Here is a 21,190-nt window from a genome sequence, read left to right on the forward strand (position 1 = left end):
TGCCCCCCTTGACACAAGAGGTCATGTTGCGACTGTACAGGGCATTGAATAGGCCACTGTTGGAATATTGATTGCAATTCCGGTCTCCTTCCTATTGGAAAGATGTTGTGAAACTTGAAAGGGTTCAGAAAAGAATTACAAGGTTGTTGTCAGGATTGGAGGATTTGAGCCACAGGGAAAGGTTGAGTAGGCTGGGGTTATTTTACCTGGAGCATCGGAGGCTGAGGGGTAACCTTATAGAGGTTTATAAAATCATGGCGGGTATGGCTAGGGTAAATAGACTATGTCTTTTCCCTGAGGGTTGGGGAGTCCAGAACTAGAGGTTTAGGGTGAGAGGAAAAAATTTAAAAAGGACTCGGGGGCAACTTTTTCATGCAGAGGGTGGTTTGAGTATAGAATGAGCTGTCAGAAGTGGAGGCTAGTACAATTACAACATTTCAAATGATGTGGAGCAACCAGTTTTGGAATGGGGTATACAAAGTTAAAATTCAGACAAGTCCAGTTTTTAGTCCAACAGGTTGATTTGGAAGCACTAGCTTTTGGAGCGCTGCTCCTTCATCAAGTAGTTGTGAAGCAGGACCGTGAGACACAGAATTTATAGCAAAAAGTTAGTGTCATGCAACTGAAATGATATATTAAACAATGCTCAATTAAATCTTTAATGTCACACTACAGGTGACCCCACTACACTACACAGTCTCTCTCTCATGCGCGTGTGTGTGTATATATCTAGCGCTCTCTCTCTCTCTTCCTCCCCCCCCCCCCCCCCCCAACACACACAAACAGGCACACTCTCTCTCTCTCTTACCCCTGCCCCCACACCATATACATCTATGGGGTGAATTTCTATTTGCAGATACATGCTATTTTGCTCAAAGAATGTACAACCTGCAGGCATGTAATATTTTGTACATTCCACTTTGGACATAGAACCAGTCTGACTCAAGATTGGGATACAGTCAGACTGTAACCTCACACGTGTAATGCATTGTCTGCGCTGAGGTGTCACATTTTGTTATAAAGCCAAAAATCTCTCAACGCCAGGTTATAGTACAACAGATTTAATGGAAGCCCACTAGCTTTCAGAGCACCATTCCCTCATGTTTTTGTGGAAGACACAATTGAAAGGCACAGAATTTATAGCAAAAGTTTACCATGTGATGTAAAAGTTCACACTGTAAACATGTGCTATAAATTCTGAGCCTTACAATTGTGTCTTCCACAACCACCTGATGAAGGAGCGGCGCTCCGAAAGCTAGTGAGCTCCCAATTAAACCTGTTGGACTATAACCTGGTGTTGTGTGATTTTTAACATTGAAACGGCTTCTCGATAGGTATATGAATAGGAAGGGTTAGAGGGATATGAGCCAAGTGCTGGCAAATGGGGCGATATTAGGTTAGGGTATCTAGTTCGCATGGGCGAGTTGGACCGAAGGGTCTGTTTCTCTGACTCTATGTACGAGCCTCATGTTTTTGACTTCAGATTATCTGACCTCATTCTCTTTCACTTTCTTGGTCCATTCCCCTCTAATCTTCTTCCAAGCACCTTTAACAACTTCATATACCATATGGTATGATCCATTTGACCCTTGCTGCCTTAATTGTTGTTCATGAACAATCTTTCCATGTCCATTTAGAGAACTGCTTCATGGCTGTCATGTTCCCGTCAACTGACTCACTCCAACCTTCTCTTGTCATGTTGCACAATTTGCCTGCATTTCAACATTGTACAGGACACTGCAAGATATCTGTTTGTACTTAATAATAAGCAATGCTGTTTGGAGAATGCATTATTTACTGTTTCTGTTCTAACTCTGACTTCGTAGCAATATTTACCTTCTCACAAGATTTTCCTTGGTACTTAAATTATGCACCTGAGTGTCACCTTTGATTTCTTTTTGTGATCCTTCAGTGAGATTAATCAGACATTAGGAGATATGACCAAAAGCTTGGTGAAATAAGTAGGTTTTCTAGTCATTTAAAAGAGGGAGAGGCAGAGAAATTGGAGAGGGCATTCTAGATATTGGAGTGAGAAGTCTGAGGGTGGTGGAACTGGAGAACTGCAAAGGTAGGGTGAGGCCACAGCAGGGTTTGAAAATAAGTTTGAGATTTTTGATAATGCTTAAAGTTTGTGAATAACCTTTGGCGTATTCTTTAATATGACACACACACACACACTATCAAATTCCATCTGTAAATGTCACTAAGTCAACTCATGCTCTTTCTCCTCCAGACCTGACTCTTCATATTTCTTGCAGCTTCCCACCTTGTAATCTTTAATTTCTCCATCACCCTTGGATTGGCTTCTGGTCCCTGAATGCCAGAATTCTCTTCATGTAGGCATTGGAAATTATAATTGCACCCCCATTTGTGGCTGTGCCTGGAGTTCACACTAAACTACCTCAAAGCAACCTTCTTAAGTTGTACGTGTTTATCACTTGTCCTGTTAGCCAGAATTTACTGGTAAGAGTCCACAATGCCTGGCATTGTTAGTGAAGGAGAAATCGTTGTTGTTGAAGGATAAATACACTTTGAGTTTGGTGATGGTGGGGTGACTGGGGAGGCTCAGGTACCATGTGAGTTTTTGGTGTTGGGAGCTGAATTGTGAATCGGTTGTTTCAGGTAGAAGGAATGTCATTATTTGTGTATCACCCCTTGTGTCCTGATGAATTGTATTGTACTATTATTGGGTTCAACTGTGTTTCTCATCAACAGAAACAACACAGACTGGGCTGAATGGTTTGCTTCTGTGCTGTACTGTGGCCTTGATTCTGAAGGGTGAGGTTAAAAAAAACTCGTTATGAGACATGCTTCAGGAATTTGAGTCATTGTCTCCCTTTAACTTGGTGCTATTTTAGAATGTCTGTACTCTTGTGAAGCACCTTGGGGTGTCTTAGAACTATAAAGCAACTTTATTGCCTTAAGTTCTTACCACTCAGTGGCTTCCTCCAATCCCACATGTTGTTCTTGTTTTAGAGTTTCTAGTATATTAGAATAATTTATTTTTGTGAGTGTGCCTGTCATGTTAGAAAATTATGAACAGGTTTAGAATCTCTTTGTTCTAAGCCTGTGCTGTAACTACAGCTCTTGAAATAATCTTCAGGCACATTTTTGGTTTAGTTCATGAGATGTTTATCTTTAATTAATACTCATGTTTGTTACACATTTAGGAATTGATTTGCTTGCTGGCATTATTCCTGAATTGTGCGTGAAATATCCCGATTTGCATTTTCTCATTGGTGGTGAGGGACCTAAACGAATTGTATTGGAAGAAGTGCGGGAAAAATACCAGCTTCATGAGAGGTAATGGCAATTTCCCAAACTTATTTGTTAGAAACTGTAGTAATAGTGGTCATCTTCCTGTTCAGTTATTGTTTTAAATGACAATAGAATTCAGATATCTTTTTTCTGAATACAGATTTTTCATAACTCTTTGCAAGTTTATATTTTCACTGTAATGGAGGAGATGATAATATTGCAAAGTATTTGCCTGTTGATTACTTTTCAGATTTAACATCTGTATATGCTTAGCTATTCATGGAATGTATTTCTTAATTTTAATTCATTGATCATTCTGTATCAAAGCAGAATTTGTTAAAGATTAATTCTCTCCTATAAATCTGCATTGAATTTGTCTGAAAGTATTATGATTTTCTAAGTGCTCTATTAATGACATGTCTAACAATAGATTTCATCCTACATATGTCAGGTTATTTTGCTGTTTTCTCCCTCCATATGTAGAATGGTTGGTATAAAATTTTCTACCTTCCAATTCCCGGGACTGTTCGAGAACTTAGAGAAAAAAGTGCAAGATAAACCGATTCATCTGCAATTGCTAATGACCTTTAAAATCCTTAAAGGCCTTCGTGGCCAGGAGATTTATCTTTTTCAGTAGTATTACTTCCTCCAGTACCATTTTCTTTCTTAGTACTGATCTTCTTGTGTTCCTCATTTTCACTTCTCTATTAGTTCGAGAATATTTTTGTCTGTTTCTTTGCTCTCTTTATTCTTGAAAATGATTTTCATCCTTTTTCCTTGATGAAATATTGTCAGATTTATTCTGTAGTACAAAGCTTGTTTGAGTGCCATTTGATTATGTTGGTAATTAAGCATTTCAATTCTTTATTGATGACCTGTCTATTCCCTGTTATTAAATGAAAAAGTTCCTTTAAAAGGAAATGCTTGATGACAAATTAGCACTGGTTGGTTTTTTAACATGAAAAATTTATTAATTTTTTTAAAAAAATAGCTTAGTCATAGTCACACGGCAGGGGAGCATACACTTTTGGTCCAACTCGCCCCTGCTGATCAAGCTTCCGAAGCTAAATTAGTCCCATTTGTCTGCGTTTGGCCCATATCCCTTTCACAACAGCTTTCCGAAAGCAGAGACCAGAATTGCACACAGTATTCCAGAAGTGGCCTAACCAATGTCCTGTATTTTTGCCTTGGCTATTTTGTATGATGCTGCTTGTATTTTAACCAAACTTTATCTGTTACAGGGTGCGTCTTTTGGGTGCCCTTGAGCATAAAGATGTGAGAAATGTTTTGGTGCAGGGTCACATTTTCCTCAACACTTCTCTAACTGAGGCCTTTTGTATGGCAATAGTTGAGGGAGCAAGTTGTGGTCTCCAGGTAAAACTGTTACAAAATGTTTTGTTCTATTTATAAATGCTCTAAATCAGCTATTTGTGTCTGATATAGTGGTAAACCAATGCCCACTACGTTTTTGAGTTTGAAGATTGTTGTTAATGAGTATGGTCGTTAGGTTTATTCTGTAAGCTCATCATTGAACTTTGAATACTTTAAATAAAATTATTTATTTGTAACTAAGAACATAAGTTCTCATTCTCTTATGTCATTCCTGCAGCCTTTAGGACAGATATAAATCATAGTTACAAAGTACAGGATGCCATTCAGCCCATCAGGTCTGTGTGGCTCTTTCTGCGTACAATCTAGTTAGTCCCTGCTTGATTAGTCCATTGGACTGCTCTTCCAGCTTCAGCACCTGTCACCAGATCTTAGTGAAAGAAGCCTGTGATCAGTCACAGTACAGTTGAGAGTATAATCCATGAACAGAGTTCCATTAGTTGCCAGGGTCTTGTCTCTGTGGCCCACTGCATTCTCTCATGAAGGTTTTCATTCATTATATGTCATACATTTACAAACTGAGTTCTCAATAATCTCGCTTCAAAACTGGTTGTTCACTTCTTTTGTGAAAGGTTGTCAGTACCAGAGTTGGAGGAGTGCCAGAGGTTCTACCTGAAGATCTTATCATTTTGTGTGAGCCCACTGTTAAGTCTCTGTGTGAAGGATTGGAAGCAGCCATTACTAAGCACTACCAAGGGGTAGTGCCACCAGCTGAAGCAATCCACAACAGAGTGAAGAATTTGTACACATGGAGAAATGTGGCTGAACGCACTGAAAAGGTATAGATTCGTTTTCTAGATCTCTTATTTTTAAAGAGCTTTGTGCATGACTATGAAGGTGTGCATTGGTTATTGGAAATAGTTTTATCGTGATACACTGATCAGTTGCAGAATGCTATAAACAGTATATTATTCATTTAAAAGTTAACTCATAAAACTTATGTGAATCTTTGTAGAAAAACAACATGCTGCTGAAGTGATTCCTTTTGCACTCGGCAAACGCTAGAATGCTAAATTTTAAATAATTACAGTAATTTATGCAGTAGGAGAAATGGGTGCTGATGAGTTCACATGTCAACTTTAATTGGCTAAGTCTTTGCTGTAGAGAAAAGAATGAGAAACTGTGGGCTCCCAATGCTTCCTGGTAATTCAAATGAGCATGCCAGCCTTGAAAATTCCTTTTATTTGCAGGCTTCTGCTTATGAGTATATGTCCCTTCTCACAAGTGTAAATGACCACAATATGAACTAAACTGGTTATGTTAAGTAAGTTAGTTATAGCTATTAGTGCACAGGATTATTCAGCCGTTGATGCTCATTTGCAGAATCACATCTTAGACACGTTTTATTTTGGGTTTTGTCAGCGGGAGCTGGTTGAGTAGAGTCTGCACTGTACCTGTCATGAACACATGGGGAAATATGCTGTTTGATTCCTCATGTTGTAGAGGACTTTAAATTGCACTAGTAGATTTTGCAATTCATTAATATGAGTTCAAGTACATTTTTCCACATGGTTCAGATCTGAAATGAAATTGATCCTGAGACACCCTAAACTATATGCAACAGAAAAAATGCAAAGTTTTTCACTAAATGCAAATCTTAAAAAGTGTTAATTATCTCTCAGTAATTTAAAATGATATTGAGCACATTGTAGATCACTTGACTGGTACAGTACCATGTTTCAGTATTTGCCTGTTTTTGATTGACTCTTTTGGAAATTAATAGTACCAATGAATTTGTAATTTTCTCTAATTTCTTGGTGTTAATGCAGTCTTGGGCTTGGCATCCTAGTTTCATGCTTCTGCCACTGCAGTTCCAAATCAACCTTAAAAGCTTATCACATTAAGTCAAAGTCCCCAAAGTGCTGCAAAATTTAGTCTTCTTTGACTGCATGAGAAACCATGCAGAGTACAAAGGTAATAGGTTCAGTTCCGCTCATATTTCTTCGTGTGAGAACTAACTGTTTCAGGCACAGATGTTTCAGGGTGCCTCAGCAGAGTAGTAATAGCATAATTTCAGGAGTTAAGAAAGGAAACTGAACACTTGCCATGTGTGTAAGCCTGGAAAGATTTAATGAAGGTGAAGTAGAAGGATTTAGGAAGAATTTCTAGAAACCACAGCCTAGAGATCTGAGCACTTCACTATCCATGATGGTAATGGAATGAGGGAGGGATTGGACAGGAGTGTGTTTATGTATTATATGTATGTTTTTTAACATTTTCAGTTATTTTTCTTTTGCTCGTTGTGTATAATAGTATATTGCTTCCTATTTTTCTGCCCATAGGTAACAAATAAGACCAAAATACCACAAACCATTACAGTGGGATGGCAGCTGGTGTTGCATCTGATGACTGAGATTTATTTCTAATTTCTGTCTGACCACCTTATGTTGCCCATTATTATTTGCATTTCTCTTTTGCTAGAAGCAGAAAATGTTTTCTTTCACTATTTGCTTGCAAGCATCCCAATTTGGTGACATAAAATAGCTTCACTTAACCTGAAACACATTTTGGTAGTACCATCTCAATACTCATCTGCATTTCATCAAAACATTAACTACCATCTTGTGCATCTGGAAGTGCTACGTTGCTTCCATTTTCTATATTTTTCAATCTTTTTGTTTCCATTTTATTTCATTGGTTTTCCACTTATTGAGAAACCTCTTTAGACCTCTTCAGGTTGATCCAAAACACACACCTACTTGGACAGTTGGCATGGATTTGCGTTGTCTGAAAGCATCAGCTGTCACTTCTGATAGCAGGATAACTATCTAGCAAAGGTCAATAATCTGTCTAACAGCTATCCATACCTCTCAAGACACTGGCATCATGTGCTATATTTTCTTGCCCAGAGCTATCTTCAAGTATTAAAGTAAAACCAGTTTGCAGAAACGAATATAATGGGAGTCAAAACTAATACGAGAGGGAGCAGTCATTTTGACAAAATAATTTCTTCTTGAAATTGTACTTTCCAGTATTCACATTGCAATCTTCCATCCGTCATACTAATTTCATTGTCTGGACCCCATCGCATTCTCCCTGCAACTCTGTCATTTATTTGGCTGCGTTGGTGGAATTTCAGTTTTGCATTGTGAAATCTGACTTCCCTCTCAGTTTCAACCTGCTCAATTGGGGCTTGAGATACTACCTACACATAAACACAAACCCTTCATTCACTTGTCAAATACAACTCTAGCTGAAGCATTTAGGTTTTCTCTGTTTCTGCCCCAGAAAATCTGTTGTCTCTGTTCCTGACTGTTGACCATCTGGAACTTGCTTTGAACTTTAAAGGAAGCTAAAGATTGTAGTTAAGTCTTCCAGTGTTTCAGTGGTGCCCATATAATTGCTTTGAATGTAGTTCTTGTTCTGAGCATCTTTGTGATTAAGATACATGGGAATGCCATCACCATCCTGATTTGGGAATATATTACGATTCCTTCACTGTTGGATCAAAGTTCCTCTTCTAATGGCATTGTGGGTCTGTCTAGAGCACGGACTGCAGCAGTTGAAGGCAGCTTACCACCACCACCCACCTTGTGTAAACAGGTATGGGAAATATAGTCTGGCAAAACCAGAGTGCCCACATCCCATGAGTGAATAAAAGATGTGTTGGATCTCCAAAGCCACACAAGTGAATCCATTTAGGTTGGATTTGCGAGTCACTCTTCTTTCTGATCATGTGGACATCTTTTGAACACCTTTTCTGGCAAAAACCTTTTCAAAAAGTAATCCAAGATTTCAATTCAGTTATGAAAGGCTTTGTCCAGTAAAATTTTGTTAGTAATCTTCTACTATAAGTGTGAATACAACCATTGCGCAAAACAAAATTCACTAGTCTGCTTACACTTTAAGGTTACTTTCAACTAGAAATACTGATAAATACTATCTTTTTATTTCTGCATTGTAAGAAATAGAAGTGGGGCTCAGCCATTGAGCTTTTTACATAAAAGTTAAATCATGATCTTGTTGAATTATGTTAACTCTCCTGACTCCTGTATCCCTTGATTCCCTCAGAGGATACAGCCTATCTCTTTACCTTGTCAAGTCCTCAGAGTTTTGTGTCATGAGCTCATGTCCTGTTCTTCTAGACCTCAAAAGATGTAGGTCCTTTCTACTCAGTTGCTTTTTATAGGGCAATCCCCTCATCTCAGGAATAAGTCTAGTGAGCCATTTCTGCACCCTTTCTCAGGCGAGTAGGAGTAGACAGCCTTCAGTAAGGGGATCACAATTATACACCATACTCCAGATGTGCCTTCACACTTATTTACTGATCCCTGCATCTCCCTTTTTGATATCCTGGTAATGGTCCTGAATCCAATAGCCATGCATAACTAGCTCTAACCCTGCTTCGTCTGATTTTTGTTTTAGGTTTATGACCGTGTGGCCAAAGAAAGGATACTGTCGATGAACGAACGACTGTACAGATTGATAACCCACTGTGGTCCTGTGGCTGGTTGCATTTTTGCTTTAGTTGCTGTTTTGGACTTTCTTTTCTTGTTGCTTTTGAGGTATATAGTTCCGGATGCTATGATTGACATTGCTGTAGATGCCACAGGTGTAAATGGAGTTTGGAAGCAACAAGAGCGACATTCAACTGTTGAGAAGATTAGGAAAACTCCACCTTTTTCTGAAAGGAGTGACTGCAATGTACAAACCTGATGCTTTGATTTATAGCTGCTTTTGGACTCCTGATTTAAATCCTTTGGGATTATCAAGGTTTTCTGTTTTGAATGACCGAGTGACTTCATCTGATCATTTTGCTACCTTCTTAAGTAGCCACTATGAACTTCAACTGCATTAAAAAAAATGGGATTAATATGCATAAAATCTTAATATAACAGTTAAACAGGTGTGTTCATGATGTTGGAATTATAATTTCTGCTTCCCCAACACCTTAAACTTTGGTCAGTTGAGTTGCTTTTTCTTAAAGATTCAAACGAGGTAATAAATCTAATTATAAATGGTGGTGAACAATCAAACAGATAATTAGAGAAGGAGGGCTACATGAAAGGCTCAATTTTCAGTGATAAGAGTGGACAGTCAGTGGGCAATTGAGGGGTAGATATTTGCTGGGGCATGTAAAAATCAGTTATTAGGGAATTTGGACTACCTTCATATTAATCGGGGTAATCATAGTATAAAGGGTTTAGAGGGGATAGATTACTTGAAAGATATACAGACAAGTCTTTTGTATCAGCATGTAGATGATCCTGCAAGGGATGGAGGAATGCTGCACTTAATTTTGGGGATGATGCTGGACAGTGTTAGTGATAGTGACCACAGCATCATTTATAATGAGATCTATTATCTTGTTTGAATCTTTTCTTGAATTTGTTATGGAAAATGTAAAAGGATGGTCCGCAAAAAAGGGGCTTTGGTTTGGGGAGAGGGCAGATTTTATTGAAGTAGATAGGGAACTTGAGATTATAACTACAGTAGAACAGTGGGAGGCATCCAAAAAGGTATTAGAGACCATATAGGCATGGTCCTTTTAGGGTGAAATGTAGGAGCAGCATTTCCAGAGAACCCTGGATGTTTCAGAATATTCAGGAGTGAAGAAAAGGAAGTGAGGCATAACAGGTACTAAGGGAGCAAATAAACAGATGCCATAAGAACTGTAAGAAATAGGAACAGAAGTAGGCCATTCAGATCTTGAAATCTGCTGCACCATTCAATAAGTTGATGGCTGATCTGACATTCCACATGTCCACTTTCCTGCCCTTCCCACATAACTCTTGATTCCTCTCCTGATCAGCCTTAAATATAGGTTGAAACTTTATTGCTGGAACAGCACAGCAGGTCAGGCAGCATCCAGGGAACAGGAGATTCGACGTTTCGGGCACAGGCCCTTCTTCAGGAATTATACACAAGAAGTTGTCTGTGGCAAGGAGTTCCAAAGACACAAACTTAAGTTCTTCCTTACCTTGTCTCAGAATAACAGTGCCAATTTAAGGCAGTGCCCTCTGGTTGTAGACTGTCCCATGAGGAGAAGCATTCTCTCAATTTACTCTGTCAAGTCCCTTAAGAATTGTATATATTTCAATGTGATCACTGCTCATTCTTCTAAATTCCAACCTGTTTATCTCACTCGTAAAATAATCCCTCCATTCTGGTTTTCACCCTAATGAACCTTAACATCTTTTAAATAAGGAGAGCAAAACTGCTGTCAGCACACCACACATGGCCTCACCTGCACCTTGTACAAATGCAGTAAGACCTCCCTGCTCTTATACTCCCGACTCTTTTTGAAATGGGAGCCAACATTCCATTAGCCTTCTTAACTGCCTGCTAAAGCTATGTGCTAGCTTTGTTTTCTACAAAAGTGCCCCAAGTCCCTCTTGTGATGCAGCGGGCTGCTGTTTTTCTCCATTTAAATAAATTTTGTTCTCTTCCACAAATGAACAATTTCATATTTTCCTACATTGCTAATTTTTGCTCACTTAATCTTTATCATCTCTTTACAGACCGTGTCCCTTTCACAACTTGCCTTTCTACCGATTTTTGTGTTGTCTGCAAATTTGGGTGCAGTACATTAGCTTCCTTCTCTCAAGTCATTAATATGTATTGGAATCATTAACGCATATTGCCCTATAGGAGTTTAGAAAGTGCGGGGGGGGGGGGGGGGAGATCTTAAAGCAGTAAGGAGAGCAAAAATCACTTCAGGCAAGATTAAGGAGAATCCCAAGCTATTCTACAAGTGTATCAAGGGGAAGAGAATAACCAGGGAAAGAGTAGAGCCCGTTAGGGACAATGGACAAGTCTGCTTGGAGCACAAGAATTTTGGTAGAGTATTAAATGAGTACTTCAAATCTGTCTTTACTTAGCAGGTGGAGGGTGTAGGTACAGAATTTAAGGTGACAAAAGGTTCTTGAGCAGTTTGATATGGGAAGTAAGGTGGTATTGGAGGCTTTTGCAGGTTTAAAAGTAGACAGATCCCCGGACAGGAAGAGTTGTATCCCAGGCTGCTGTGTGAGATGAGGGAGGGGATGTCAAGCCCTGACCTAAACTGTTAATTCCCCAGTGGCCACAGCGGAGGTACCAGACTACTGGAGGACACCTAATGAGATTCCACTTTTCAAGAAGGGTGGTAGAGAGAGACATAGTGCAGATCAGTGAAAGCAATTCTGGTTGAATTTTTCGAGGAGGTGATTAAGGTTGTGGGTTGTGCCGTTGATGTGGTTTATATGGATTTCAGTCAGGCCTAGGAGATGTGGGAGACAGAGCAAGTCAAAAACTTGTGGGTTCCAGGCTAATGTGACAGATACAGTATTTAATACATAAAGGGACATGGGCAGGCTGGATAGAAAGCAGCTGCTGTTCTTAGTTAAAAAAATTAATAACATTTAGAGGGGTTTAAGATAAAGTATTTTCATCCAGAAGGTGGTAAGAGTCTGGAATGCGCTGCCTGGCAGGGTAGTTGAGACAGGTAACCTCAAACTTTTAAAAAGTACTTGGAACATTTTGAAGTATAACACTCAAAGCTATGAGCCTCTTCAGTACCATATGATTCTGTAAATCCAATCCAGTCCATTATGACCCATGAGCTTATGCTCAGATATCAGTAAATTGATCTAGTGTCCTCAATCATCTTATTGTACAGCTCTAATTCAAAGAATCCTTAGTGTGGAAACAGGCCATTTGGCCCAACAAGGCCACACCGACCCTCTGAAAAGTACCAGACCCATTCCCCTACCCTATTATTTTACATTTCCCCTGACTAATATGTCTAACCTACACATCCCTGAAAACTATGGACAATTTATCACAGCCAGTTCTCCTGACCTGCATATCTTTGGACTGCGGAAGGAAACCGGAGCACCCAAAGGAAACCCACGCAGATGCAGGCAGAATGTGCAAACTTCACACAGTCACCCAAGGCTGAAATCAAACCGAGGTCCCTAACACTGTGAGGCAGCAGTGCTAACCATTGAGTCACCGTGCCGCCCTTAATTCATCTCTAACCTTGCTGTGCTCAGTTTGAGTTTTTCCAGATCTCAATATTATTGGCTCACGTAGTGGGCAAAAGGACTAACTCTAGAGTTGAGGTGAGAGAGATGTTGCCCTTGACGTCAAGGTAGTTTCTCAGTGTACCACCTCAAGAAGCTCCAGTAAAACTGATGATAATGAGAATAGTGGGGGAGGTGGAGCTGATGTTTTCCCACTGGTTGGAATCATACCTAGCACAAATGAAGGTAATTGTGTTTGTGAGAGGTCAGTCATTTCGGTCCCAGGACATGATTACAGGAGTTCATCAAGGTATTGTCTGAAGTCTAATCCTGATCAGCTGTTTCAGCAAATGACCTGTTCTCTGTCATTGGAGAACATGAGGACTCCGGATGCTGGAGAATCAGAGTTGATGGTTTGTGGCGCTGGGAAAAGCACAGCAGGTCAGGCAGCATCCGAGAAGCAAGAAATTTGATGTTTCGGGCATAACCCTCCTTCAGGTTTGTCATAAGACCAAACTCTGGATGTTTATGCAGTGTTCCATTTGCAATTGCAACTTTTTAAAAAAATTTAGTTCTTTCACCAGATGTCAGTGTTGTTGGCTAGACCAATATTTATTGCCCATTTCAATTGCTTTTAGGAAGGTGGTGGTGAGTTACCTTGAATTGCTGTAGTCCGTTGGGCATAGGAAAACCCACAATGCTATTAGGAAATGAATTCCAGGACATTGACTCAACAGCAGTAAAGAAAAGATGGTATTTCCAAGTTACAACGATGTGTGGAGTAGAGGGGTTGTCATATGGGTGGTTGTGTTCCCATTGATCGGTTGCCTTTGACCTTCTACGTGATAGAAAATGCTGTCAGAGAGTTGGCATATCTTTCAGATGGTGGACGTTGCACGATGCATCGCAACAGCAATCAAGTGGCCTGCTTTGTCCTTGATGGTGTCAAGCGTCTTGAGTGATTTTGGAGCTACAGTTTTCCAGGCAAATCGCATAACCCATCACAGTCCTGACTTTGCCTTGTTGGTGATCAGGCTTTGACATACCAGAAGCAATATGAAACAAAAGTCCACACCTGCACAAGACTTGGACAGCTTTCAGGCTTTGGTTGATAAATGCTAAGTAACATGATGACAATGGCCATCCTTTCTTCAGTGTTGCTGGGTCAAAGTAATGGAACTCATTGGAATTATGCATCTGTCTAAACCAGGTAGACTGCAGTGGTTCACAAAGGTAGCTCACCGCTACTTTCTCAGTGGCAAGTAGGATGGGTAATAAATGGTGGCCTAGTCAGTGATGATTCCAAGAACCTTTTTTTTTTGTAGATTGAATTGAACTGTTGCCATGATGACTTAAAATATCAAAAGTTACCTTCTATTGTCCAACAAATGTTGTAACCTGGGTAATCTCTTTTCTTTGTGTTTATTAAATGTTTAGTTTACTCCATCATGCAAGGAGCAGTAGCAACATGGATGTAAAATTGGCAGAGCAGCAGGAAACTGGGTAATCATCAATGGAAATGTTTCAGGCTGGGAATATGAGTGAGTTTCCTAGGTGTCAGTGTTTAGATCCTTGATTTTCCTTATACATATTAATGATCTGGACTTTAATGTATTGGGCAAATTTGTGTCTGAGCTGACAACAAAATTCAGAAGAATTGCAAACTCTGATAGTGTCAAACTACAAAAGGACATTGAGGTTATGGCGTTAGCAAAGGAACTTCACTGTGTAGAAGTGATATATTTTGGCAAGTAGGATGTGGACAAGGCAAAACAGTATAAAAGATTCAACTCTGAAGGTGACACAAGAGCAGAGGGATCTGATTATTATTGAAGTTAAAAATCACACCACACCAGGTTATAGTCCAGTAGGTTTATTTGAAAACATTAGCTTTCAGAGCACTTCTCCTTCATCTGGTGACAACCACTTGATGAAGGAGCAGTGCTCTGAAAGTTGGTGCTTCCAAGCAAACAAGTTAGACTACAACCAGGTGTTGTGATTTTTAATGTTATACACCCCAGTCCAACACCTCCACATCATGACGCCAGGCTATTGTCCAACAGGTTCATTTGGAAGTACAGCTTTTGGAATGCCGCTCCTTTGTCAGGTAACTAGTGGAGTAGGATCTTAGGACACAATTTATAGCAAAAGATCATAGTGTCATACGCTTATGCGATATATTGAATAAACCTAGATTAAGTTTCCCAACATTTAGAATGGGTTGCCGGTTTTGATTCATATAAAGCCCAAAACTACTTTCAAGTCACATTCCTGAGATAACTTAAGGTTTTATATTAAAAACAGTGACATCTCAGCTCAGACAATGCATTAACTTCACACCTTTAATGCATTCAAATAAACCTGTTAGACTATAACTGGAATTGTGATTTTTAACTTCCCAGTCCAACACCCGCACCTCCATATCATTTATTACTGAAGTTTTTGGCTCGATTTGAGAGGTATTGTTGAAAGTAAAAGTGCATAATATAAGTTTCACACGAACAGTTGGGAGATCCAGAGTGAGGCACAGCCTGAGTTAGTAATATTTCTGTGTGAGTAATGACCTGGTAAATCTTTTGGACTTTTTATAAAGTTCAGTAGTCCAGTTAAAAGATTAATAAAGTAGCTGACTGGGGGGGCAAGTCAATCCCTTGAAGCCTGGATAGAAAAAGCACTACAGATAAGTAACTGTCAGAATAAGAAAAAGAAACAAAAGATTAAAGGTAAGGGGATTATCTTTCAGATTGTAGGCACCCCATCTGATTATTCATTTTTATTCTTTTATTCTTCTGTTAGCTGAAGATGACCTTTGGATTGTGAGCAGTAGTTTATGTTAATAAAAACAAAAACCGAACGAACACGCTGTTGTTTGTTTGAGACCAGTTGATTGCAGATTGATTCTTGATCAAAAGGATTCCATAGACTCTGAAGGGTGGGGTTCGTGGTGAGTTTAACCAGATAGCAGATATTCTCCTATTAATGAGTTCAGTACCTGGGAATTGGTGCCAATGAGTCTGAAAGTGAGCACGATCGTCAAACAAAGGGAAAGGCCCGAGTTTGAATTTTTTTTGACAGGTGATGTTACAGCATACAAGCTAGAAAACTCCTGCCCATTATCAGCTATTGAAGGTTCAGAGAATAGAAACAAATTTGAGTATCACTAACTTGTGCTAGAGTGAACTTCAAAGTGGTCCTAATTGATGTTTTCAGAAAATCAACCAAGAAACAAACATAAATACCTGTGGACCAATGCATGATGAAAACTGCTTAAGTAATCTGGCTAGTTTTGTGATTTTCTTTTATCCCTTAACTGAGTGTTTTTCTGTCTTATATGACTGAGGTGGAAAACAAAGGAAATTGGGTTTAAATCAGACATATAAGTAGATTGCTTTGTTTAATTTTGTTCTGTGGGTGGCACAGTGGTTAGCACTGCTGCCTCACAGTGCCAGAGACCCGGGTTCAATTCCCGCTTCAGGCGACTGTCTGTGTGGAGTTTGCACATTCTCCCCGTGTCTGCGAGGGTTTCCTCCGGGTGCTCCGGTTTCCTCAGTCCAAAAATGTGCAGGTTAGGTGAATTGGCCATGCTAAATTGCCCGTAGTGTTAGGTAAGGGGTAAATGTAGGGGAATGGATCTGGATGGGTTGCACTTCTGTAGGTCGTTGTGGGTCGAAGGGCCTGTTTCCACACTAAGTAATCTAATCTTATTATTGCTAATAAATTGCTAAGTCTTTTTTTTAAGCTAGAAACGCAGTGCTGAGAATTAATTATTCATAGTGTCTGGGCTTAGTTATTCAAAATGTCTGGTGAGGAATCACTGGGGTCAGTTTTGAGCATCTTGGAACATTTTGATTTTATTGTGCTTTGGAGACAGAAGTAGGAAGGGTGATTTGATTTAGCTAACTGACTCCATACTGTAACAAGATTGAGCAACTAGAAACGTTAGCTAGTAAGATCAAATAAGTTTGGCTGGTGAAGGCAGCTTAGTGGAACGTATCATCTGTCATGTGTGGGAAGTCATGGATCCTACCAACATCCAGGATGACCAAGTGTGCTCAACTGCAGAAACTTGAGTTCCATGTTTTGGAGCTTGAGTGGTGGCTGGAGACGCCCTAAAACATCTACGAGACTGAGTAATGCGGATGTGTTGCTGGAGAAGCGCAGCAGGTCAGGCAGCATCCAAGGAGCAGGAGAATCGACATTTCGGGCATAAGCCCTTCTTAAGGAATGAGGAGGGTGTGCCAAGTAGGCTAAGATTAAAAGGTAGGGAGGAGAGACTTGGGGGAGGGATGTTGGGAATGCGATAGATGGAAGGAGGTTAAGGTGAGGGTGATCGGCCAGCATGTCCTTGGCGGAGTGGGAGGGGGAGTTAGTGTTCAGCCACAGGGTGGTTGGGTTGGTTGGTCCGGGTGTTCTCTGAAATGTTCCGCAAGTAGGCGGCCTGATTCCCCAATATAGAGGAGGCCACATCGGGTGCAGCGGATGCAGTAAATGATTCAGTCATGTGTCTCCAGGCAGGGAGGAGAGGCTGGAGGGCCTCAACTTTACTGCTCGGTCTACTACAAGTAAGACAGCTGAGTTGGGTATGGATTGACATAAGTAATTGCCATGTTGTTGCCACCACAGATGTGATTAAGGGAGTGGCAGGACGAGCACCTCACCATTCCAGGGTATAGGATCTTCAGGCAAAATTGGGTGATGTTGCACTATTAATTAAGGAAATACTGTACTAATGAGGGCTGATATCTTGGAGGGTTGTCAAATGGGGATTTGAGGGTAGAGTTGAGGAATAAAAAGGGGTGTCACAATGTTTGGAGTGAATCTTGACCCTCAAACCATCAACAGGCAGAGGAGAAGCAGATGTGTAGTCAATTCACTCAGGCTTGTAAAAAATAATAGGGTAATTAGTGGATTTGAATTATCCCAATATTAACTGGGACAATCATAATGTAAAGGGTTTTGAAGGGGCGGATGTCTTGAAATGTATTCAGTGGAGATTTTTATATCAACATGAAGATGATCCTACAAGGGATGGTGCAGTACTGGACCTAATTCAGGGAAATTAAGCTGCTCAGTTGTTCAAGGTGGCAGTGGGGGAGCATTTTTGTGACAGAGACCAGAACATCATATATTTTAAGTTTGTTATAGAAAAAGAAATAGATGGTCTCAGGACAAGGCTTTTGGACTGGTGGAAAGGCAGATTTTATTAAAATAAGTCAGGATCGGTCCAATGTAGACTGAGAACAGCTATTTGAGGGCAAATGTACAGCAGAATAGTGGGAGGCTTTCAAAACTGTACAGGCTCAACATATTTTCTTTAGTGTGAAATGTAGGAGCAACCATCCCAATAAACCCTGAATGTCTTAGAATATAGATTTTAAAAAAATAGGTGTATAACAGGTGCAGGGGGAGCAAATCAATATAGATCATACAAAATAGGAACAGCAGTAGGCCATTAGGCCCTTTGCGCTAGCTCCACTGTTCAATAGGATCATAGCTGATCCAACATTCCTTAGTCCATTTTCCTGCCCTTTCCCCATAACCCTTGATTTCCCTACTGACCAAGAATCACTTTCTCAGCCTAAAATGTACACCAGGGCTCTGCCTCCACAGTTCTCTGCAGCAAGAAGTTCCCAAAACTCAGCCTGCTGAGAAGAAGTTCCTCTACCTCTCTTTGATTGATGCCCGTTTATTGTGAGACTATGCCCTGAAGCCCCTTAAGAATCCTGACTATTTCAATGAGATCACCTCTCATTCTTCTGAATTGCGATATGTTCATTCCTGAAGAAGGGCATGTGCCCGAAACGTCGAATCTTCTGTTCCCTAGATGCTGCCTGACCTGCTGTGCTGTTCCAGCAATAAAGTTTCAGCATATGTTCAGTCCCAACCTATTTAACCTTTGTTCATTAGACAATCTGTAGATCTCTGGGATCATCCTAGTGACCCTTCTCTGAATGCTTCCAATGAACTTCCCCATTATTTTAGGGGGATAACAAACATTCACAGTGCTCCAGATGTGGCCTCACTAGTGCCTTTGTTCAGTTGATGTAAGACTTCCCCAGTCCTACTCCAACCCCCTTGAAATAAGGGACAGTGTTCCATTAGTGTTCCTGATGACCTGCTGCACCTGTGTGCTAGCTTTGTGTTTAATGCATGTGTCCCCAAGATCCTTTGTGTTTAGCGTTCTGTAGTTTTTCTCCATTTAAATAATACTCTGCGCATTTGATCTCCTCAGCTCATCAGGTGTGCTCTGCCATTCAACTATTGGCTGATATGTTTCTCCAACCCATTCTGCCTTCTCCCTGTAATCTTTGATCCACTTACTAATTGATAACCTATGTATCTCTGTCTTAAATACACTCTGACATGGTCACTACAGCCTTCAGTGGCAATGACTACTACAGATTCAACGCCCTCTACTGAAGAAATTTCCTTCTCTCTGTGTCTCCCCTCTGGTCTGGTCTTTACCAATTGGTGGAAATATCTTTTTCATGGCCTCTCTATTCAGGCCTCTCTGTATTAATGTAAGTTTCAATGAGATCCCAGCATCCTTCTAAATTGCATTGAGTACAGACCCAGTGTCCTCAACTCCTCCTCATATGACGAGGCCTTCATTCTCAGAAGCGTTCTTGTAAAGTTCCTCTGGACCCTTCCAAGGCCAACATATTCTTCCTTAGATATGGGGTACAAAACTGCCCTCAATATTCCAAAGTAGACAAGCAGGAGGCTGGAAGAATACAGCACGCCAGGCAGCATCGGGAGGTGGGGATGCTAATGTTTTGGGTATAACCCCTCGGAAACGGAGGTTGGGGTAGGGGGAGCTGCAGGCAAAAGTGGCAGCGAGTGGGGAGAGGGATGTAATGGTGAGGTGGCAATAGGTGAACCCAGGTGGTGGGTATGACCTGGTTGGTTGATCGGAGGAATGAATCCAGTTGGTAGCTGGAAGGAAGGGAGGAGGCAGGGCTGCAAAAGGAGTCGGGGATGGGTAGGAAGGTTATTTGAAATCCGAGAACTCAATGTTGAGTCATCTGTAGGCTGCCCAGGCAAAAGATAAGATGTTGTTCCTCTAATTTGCAGTTTGATTCACTGTGACAATGGAGGAGGCAGAGAACGGGGACTGGGAAGGGGAATTGAAATGGGTGGTGACCGAGAGAGCAGGCTGGCCATTACAGGCCCAGCTGAGATGCTCGGCGAAACATTCCCTTAGTTTACGTTTGGTCTTCCCGAGGTAGAAAAGACCACATCAGGAGCACCAGATGCAGTAAACTTGGTTGGAGGAGAGGTAGGTGAACCTCTGTCTCACCTGGAAGGACTGTTTGGAGGTGAGGGAGGTGTTGCGCGGGCAGGTTTTGCACCTGCAACCTAACTCCCTTTCCAGTGCCCCCTCCTCCCTTCCATTCCACCTTCCGACTTGTCTTTCCAGCTACCAACCAGAATCATTCTTCCAATCGACCAACCAGGTGGTATTCACTACCTGTGTTCACCTATCACTAACTCTCCATTCTGCCCCTCTCCCCACCCAAACACCCCTCCCAAACAAAAGCTTTATCTGCAGCAAACCCTACTCCCACCAACATTCCTGAAGAAGGGTTATATCTGAAGCAGTGACTTCTGCACCTCCTGGCTCAGTGTTATTCCAGCCTCTTGCCTGTCTGCTTTGGATTCCAGCATCTGCAGTTTTTTCTTTGTCTCAATATTCCAAATACAGTCTGATCAGAGCCTATACAGCATGAGCACTATAATCTCTGGTCTTGTTCTCTAGCCCTCTCAAAATGAATGCTAACGCTGCACTTGTCTTTTCCTAGCTGCCAATTGAACCTGCATGATAACCTTAAGAAAGCACTGAACTTGGTCTTTTGTGATTCAGATTTCTGAAGCCTTTCCCCATTTAGAAAAGTTTTGCTACCAAAGTATTTCCTACACTATACTTCATTCGCTCAGTTTCCTAACCTATATCAGTTTCTCTCTACCAACTGTTTGTATCCCTCTCAAACATACCTTTCCATTTATTTTTCCACTCTACAGGCATCCTTCAAAATTCTTTCCATGCTTGTGACCTCTACTATCTACAGGACTAGGTCAAAGGACACATAACACAACCACCTATAAATTCTTTCAAGTTGCTCAAAATAGTTATTTTGTCTTCGCTGCCACTGGGTCAAAATCCTGAAACCCCCTCCTTAACACACACCATATGGACTGCGGATGTTAAAGAAGGTGATTTACCACAGCCTTTTCAAGGGTTATTTGCAATGGACAGTAAAGGCTGACCTTGCCAATGTTCACAGTCATAGAGATGTACAGCACGGAAACAGACCTTTCGGTCCAACTCGTCCATGCCGACCAGATATCCCAACCCAATCTAGTCCCACCTGCCAGCACCCGGCCCATATCCCTTTAAACCCTTCCTATTCATATATCCATTCAAATGCCTCTTAAATGTTGCAATTGCACCAGCCTCCACCACATCCTCTGACAGCTCATTCCATACACGTACCACACTCTGCATGAAAAGGTTGCCCCTTAGGTCTCTTTTATATCTTTCCCCTCTCACCCTAAACCTATGCCCTCTAGTTCTAGACTCCCTGATCCCAGGGAAAAGA

The 21,190-nt window shown here is 40.9% G+C and overlaps 2 protein-coding genes across 4 annotated transcripts in view; both read left to right on the forward strand.

The window, feature by feature from the left end:
• Nucleotides 1-9,543, forward strand: part of piga (phosphatidylinositol glycan anchor biosynthesis, class A) — a 13,944-nt gene extending 4,401 nt beyond the window's left edge. Inside the window, exons 2-6 of one of the 2 annotated variants that reach the window (XM_043700302.1) lie at nucleotides 2,716-2,778; nucleotides 3,171-3,303; nucleotides 4,500-4,632; nucleotides 5,220-5,426; nucleotides 9,013-9,543. In XM_043700302.1, the coding sequence (XP_043556237.1) occupies nucleotides 2,716-2,778; nucleotides 3,171-3,303; nucleotides 4,500-4,632; nucleotides 5,220-5,426; nucleotides 9,013-9,303 (827 nt within the window). In that variant the 3' untranslated portion in view covers nucleotides 9,304-9,543. The remainder of the gene's footprint in view (nucleotides 1-2,715; nucleotides 2,779-3,170; nucleotides 3,304-4,499; nucleotides 4,633-5,219; nucleotides 5,427-9,012) is intronic. The other variant, XM_043700301.1, reaches the window with a different exon arrangement.
• Nucleotides 9,544-14,923: 5,380 nt separating this feature from the next.
• Nucleotides 14,924-21,190, forward strand: part of LOC122554911 (ankyrin repeat and SOCS box protein 9-like) — a 47,727-nt gene continuing 41,460 nt past the window's right edge. The window contains exon 1 of one of the 2 annotated variants that reach the window (XM_043700303.1): nucleotides 14,924-15,534. The gene's annotated coding sequence lies outside the window, so the exon portion shown is untranslated. The remainder of the gene's footprint in view (nucleotides 15,535-21,190) is intronic. The other variant, XM_043700304.1, reaches the window with a different exon arrangement.

The sequence above is a fragment of the Chiloscyllium plagiosum genome, chromosome 12 (genome assembly GCF_004010195.1).
Source record: "Chiloscyllium plagiosum isolate BGI_BamShark_2017 chromosome 12, ASM401019v2, whole genome shotgun sequence".
Taxonomy (NCBI): Eukaryota; Metazoa; Chordata; class Chondrichthyes; order Orectolobiformes; family Hemiscylliidae; genus Chiloscyllium; species Chiloscyllium plagiosum.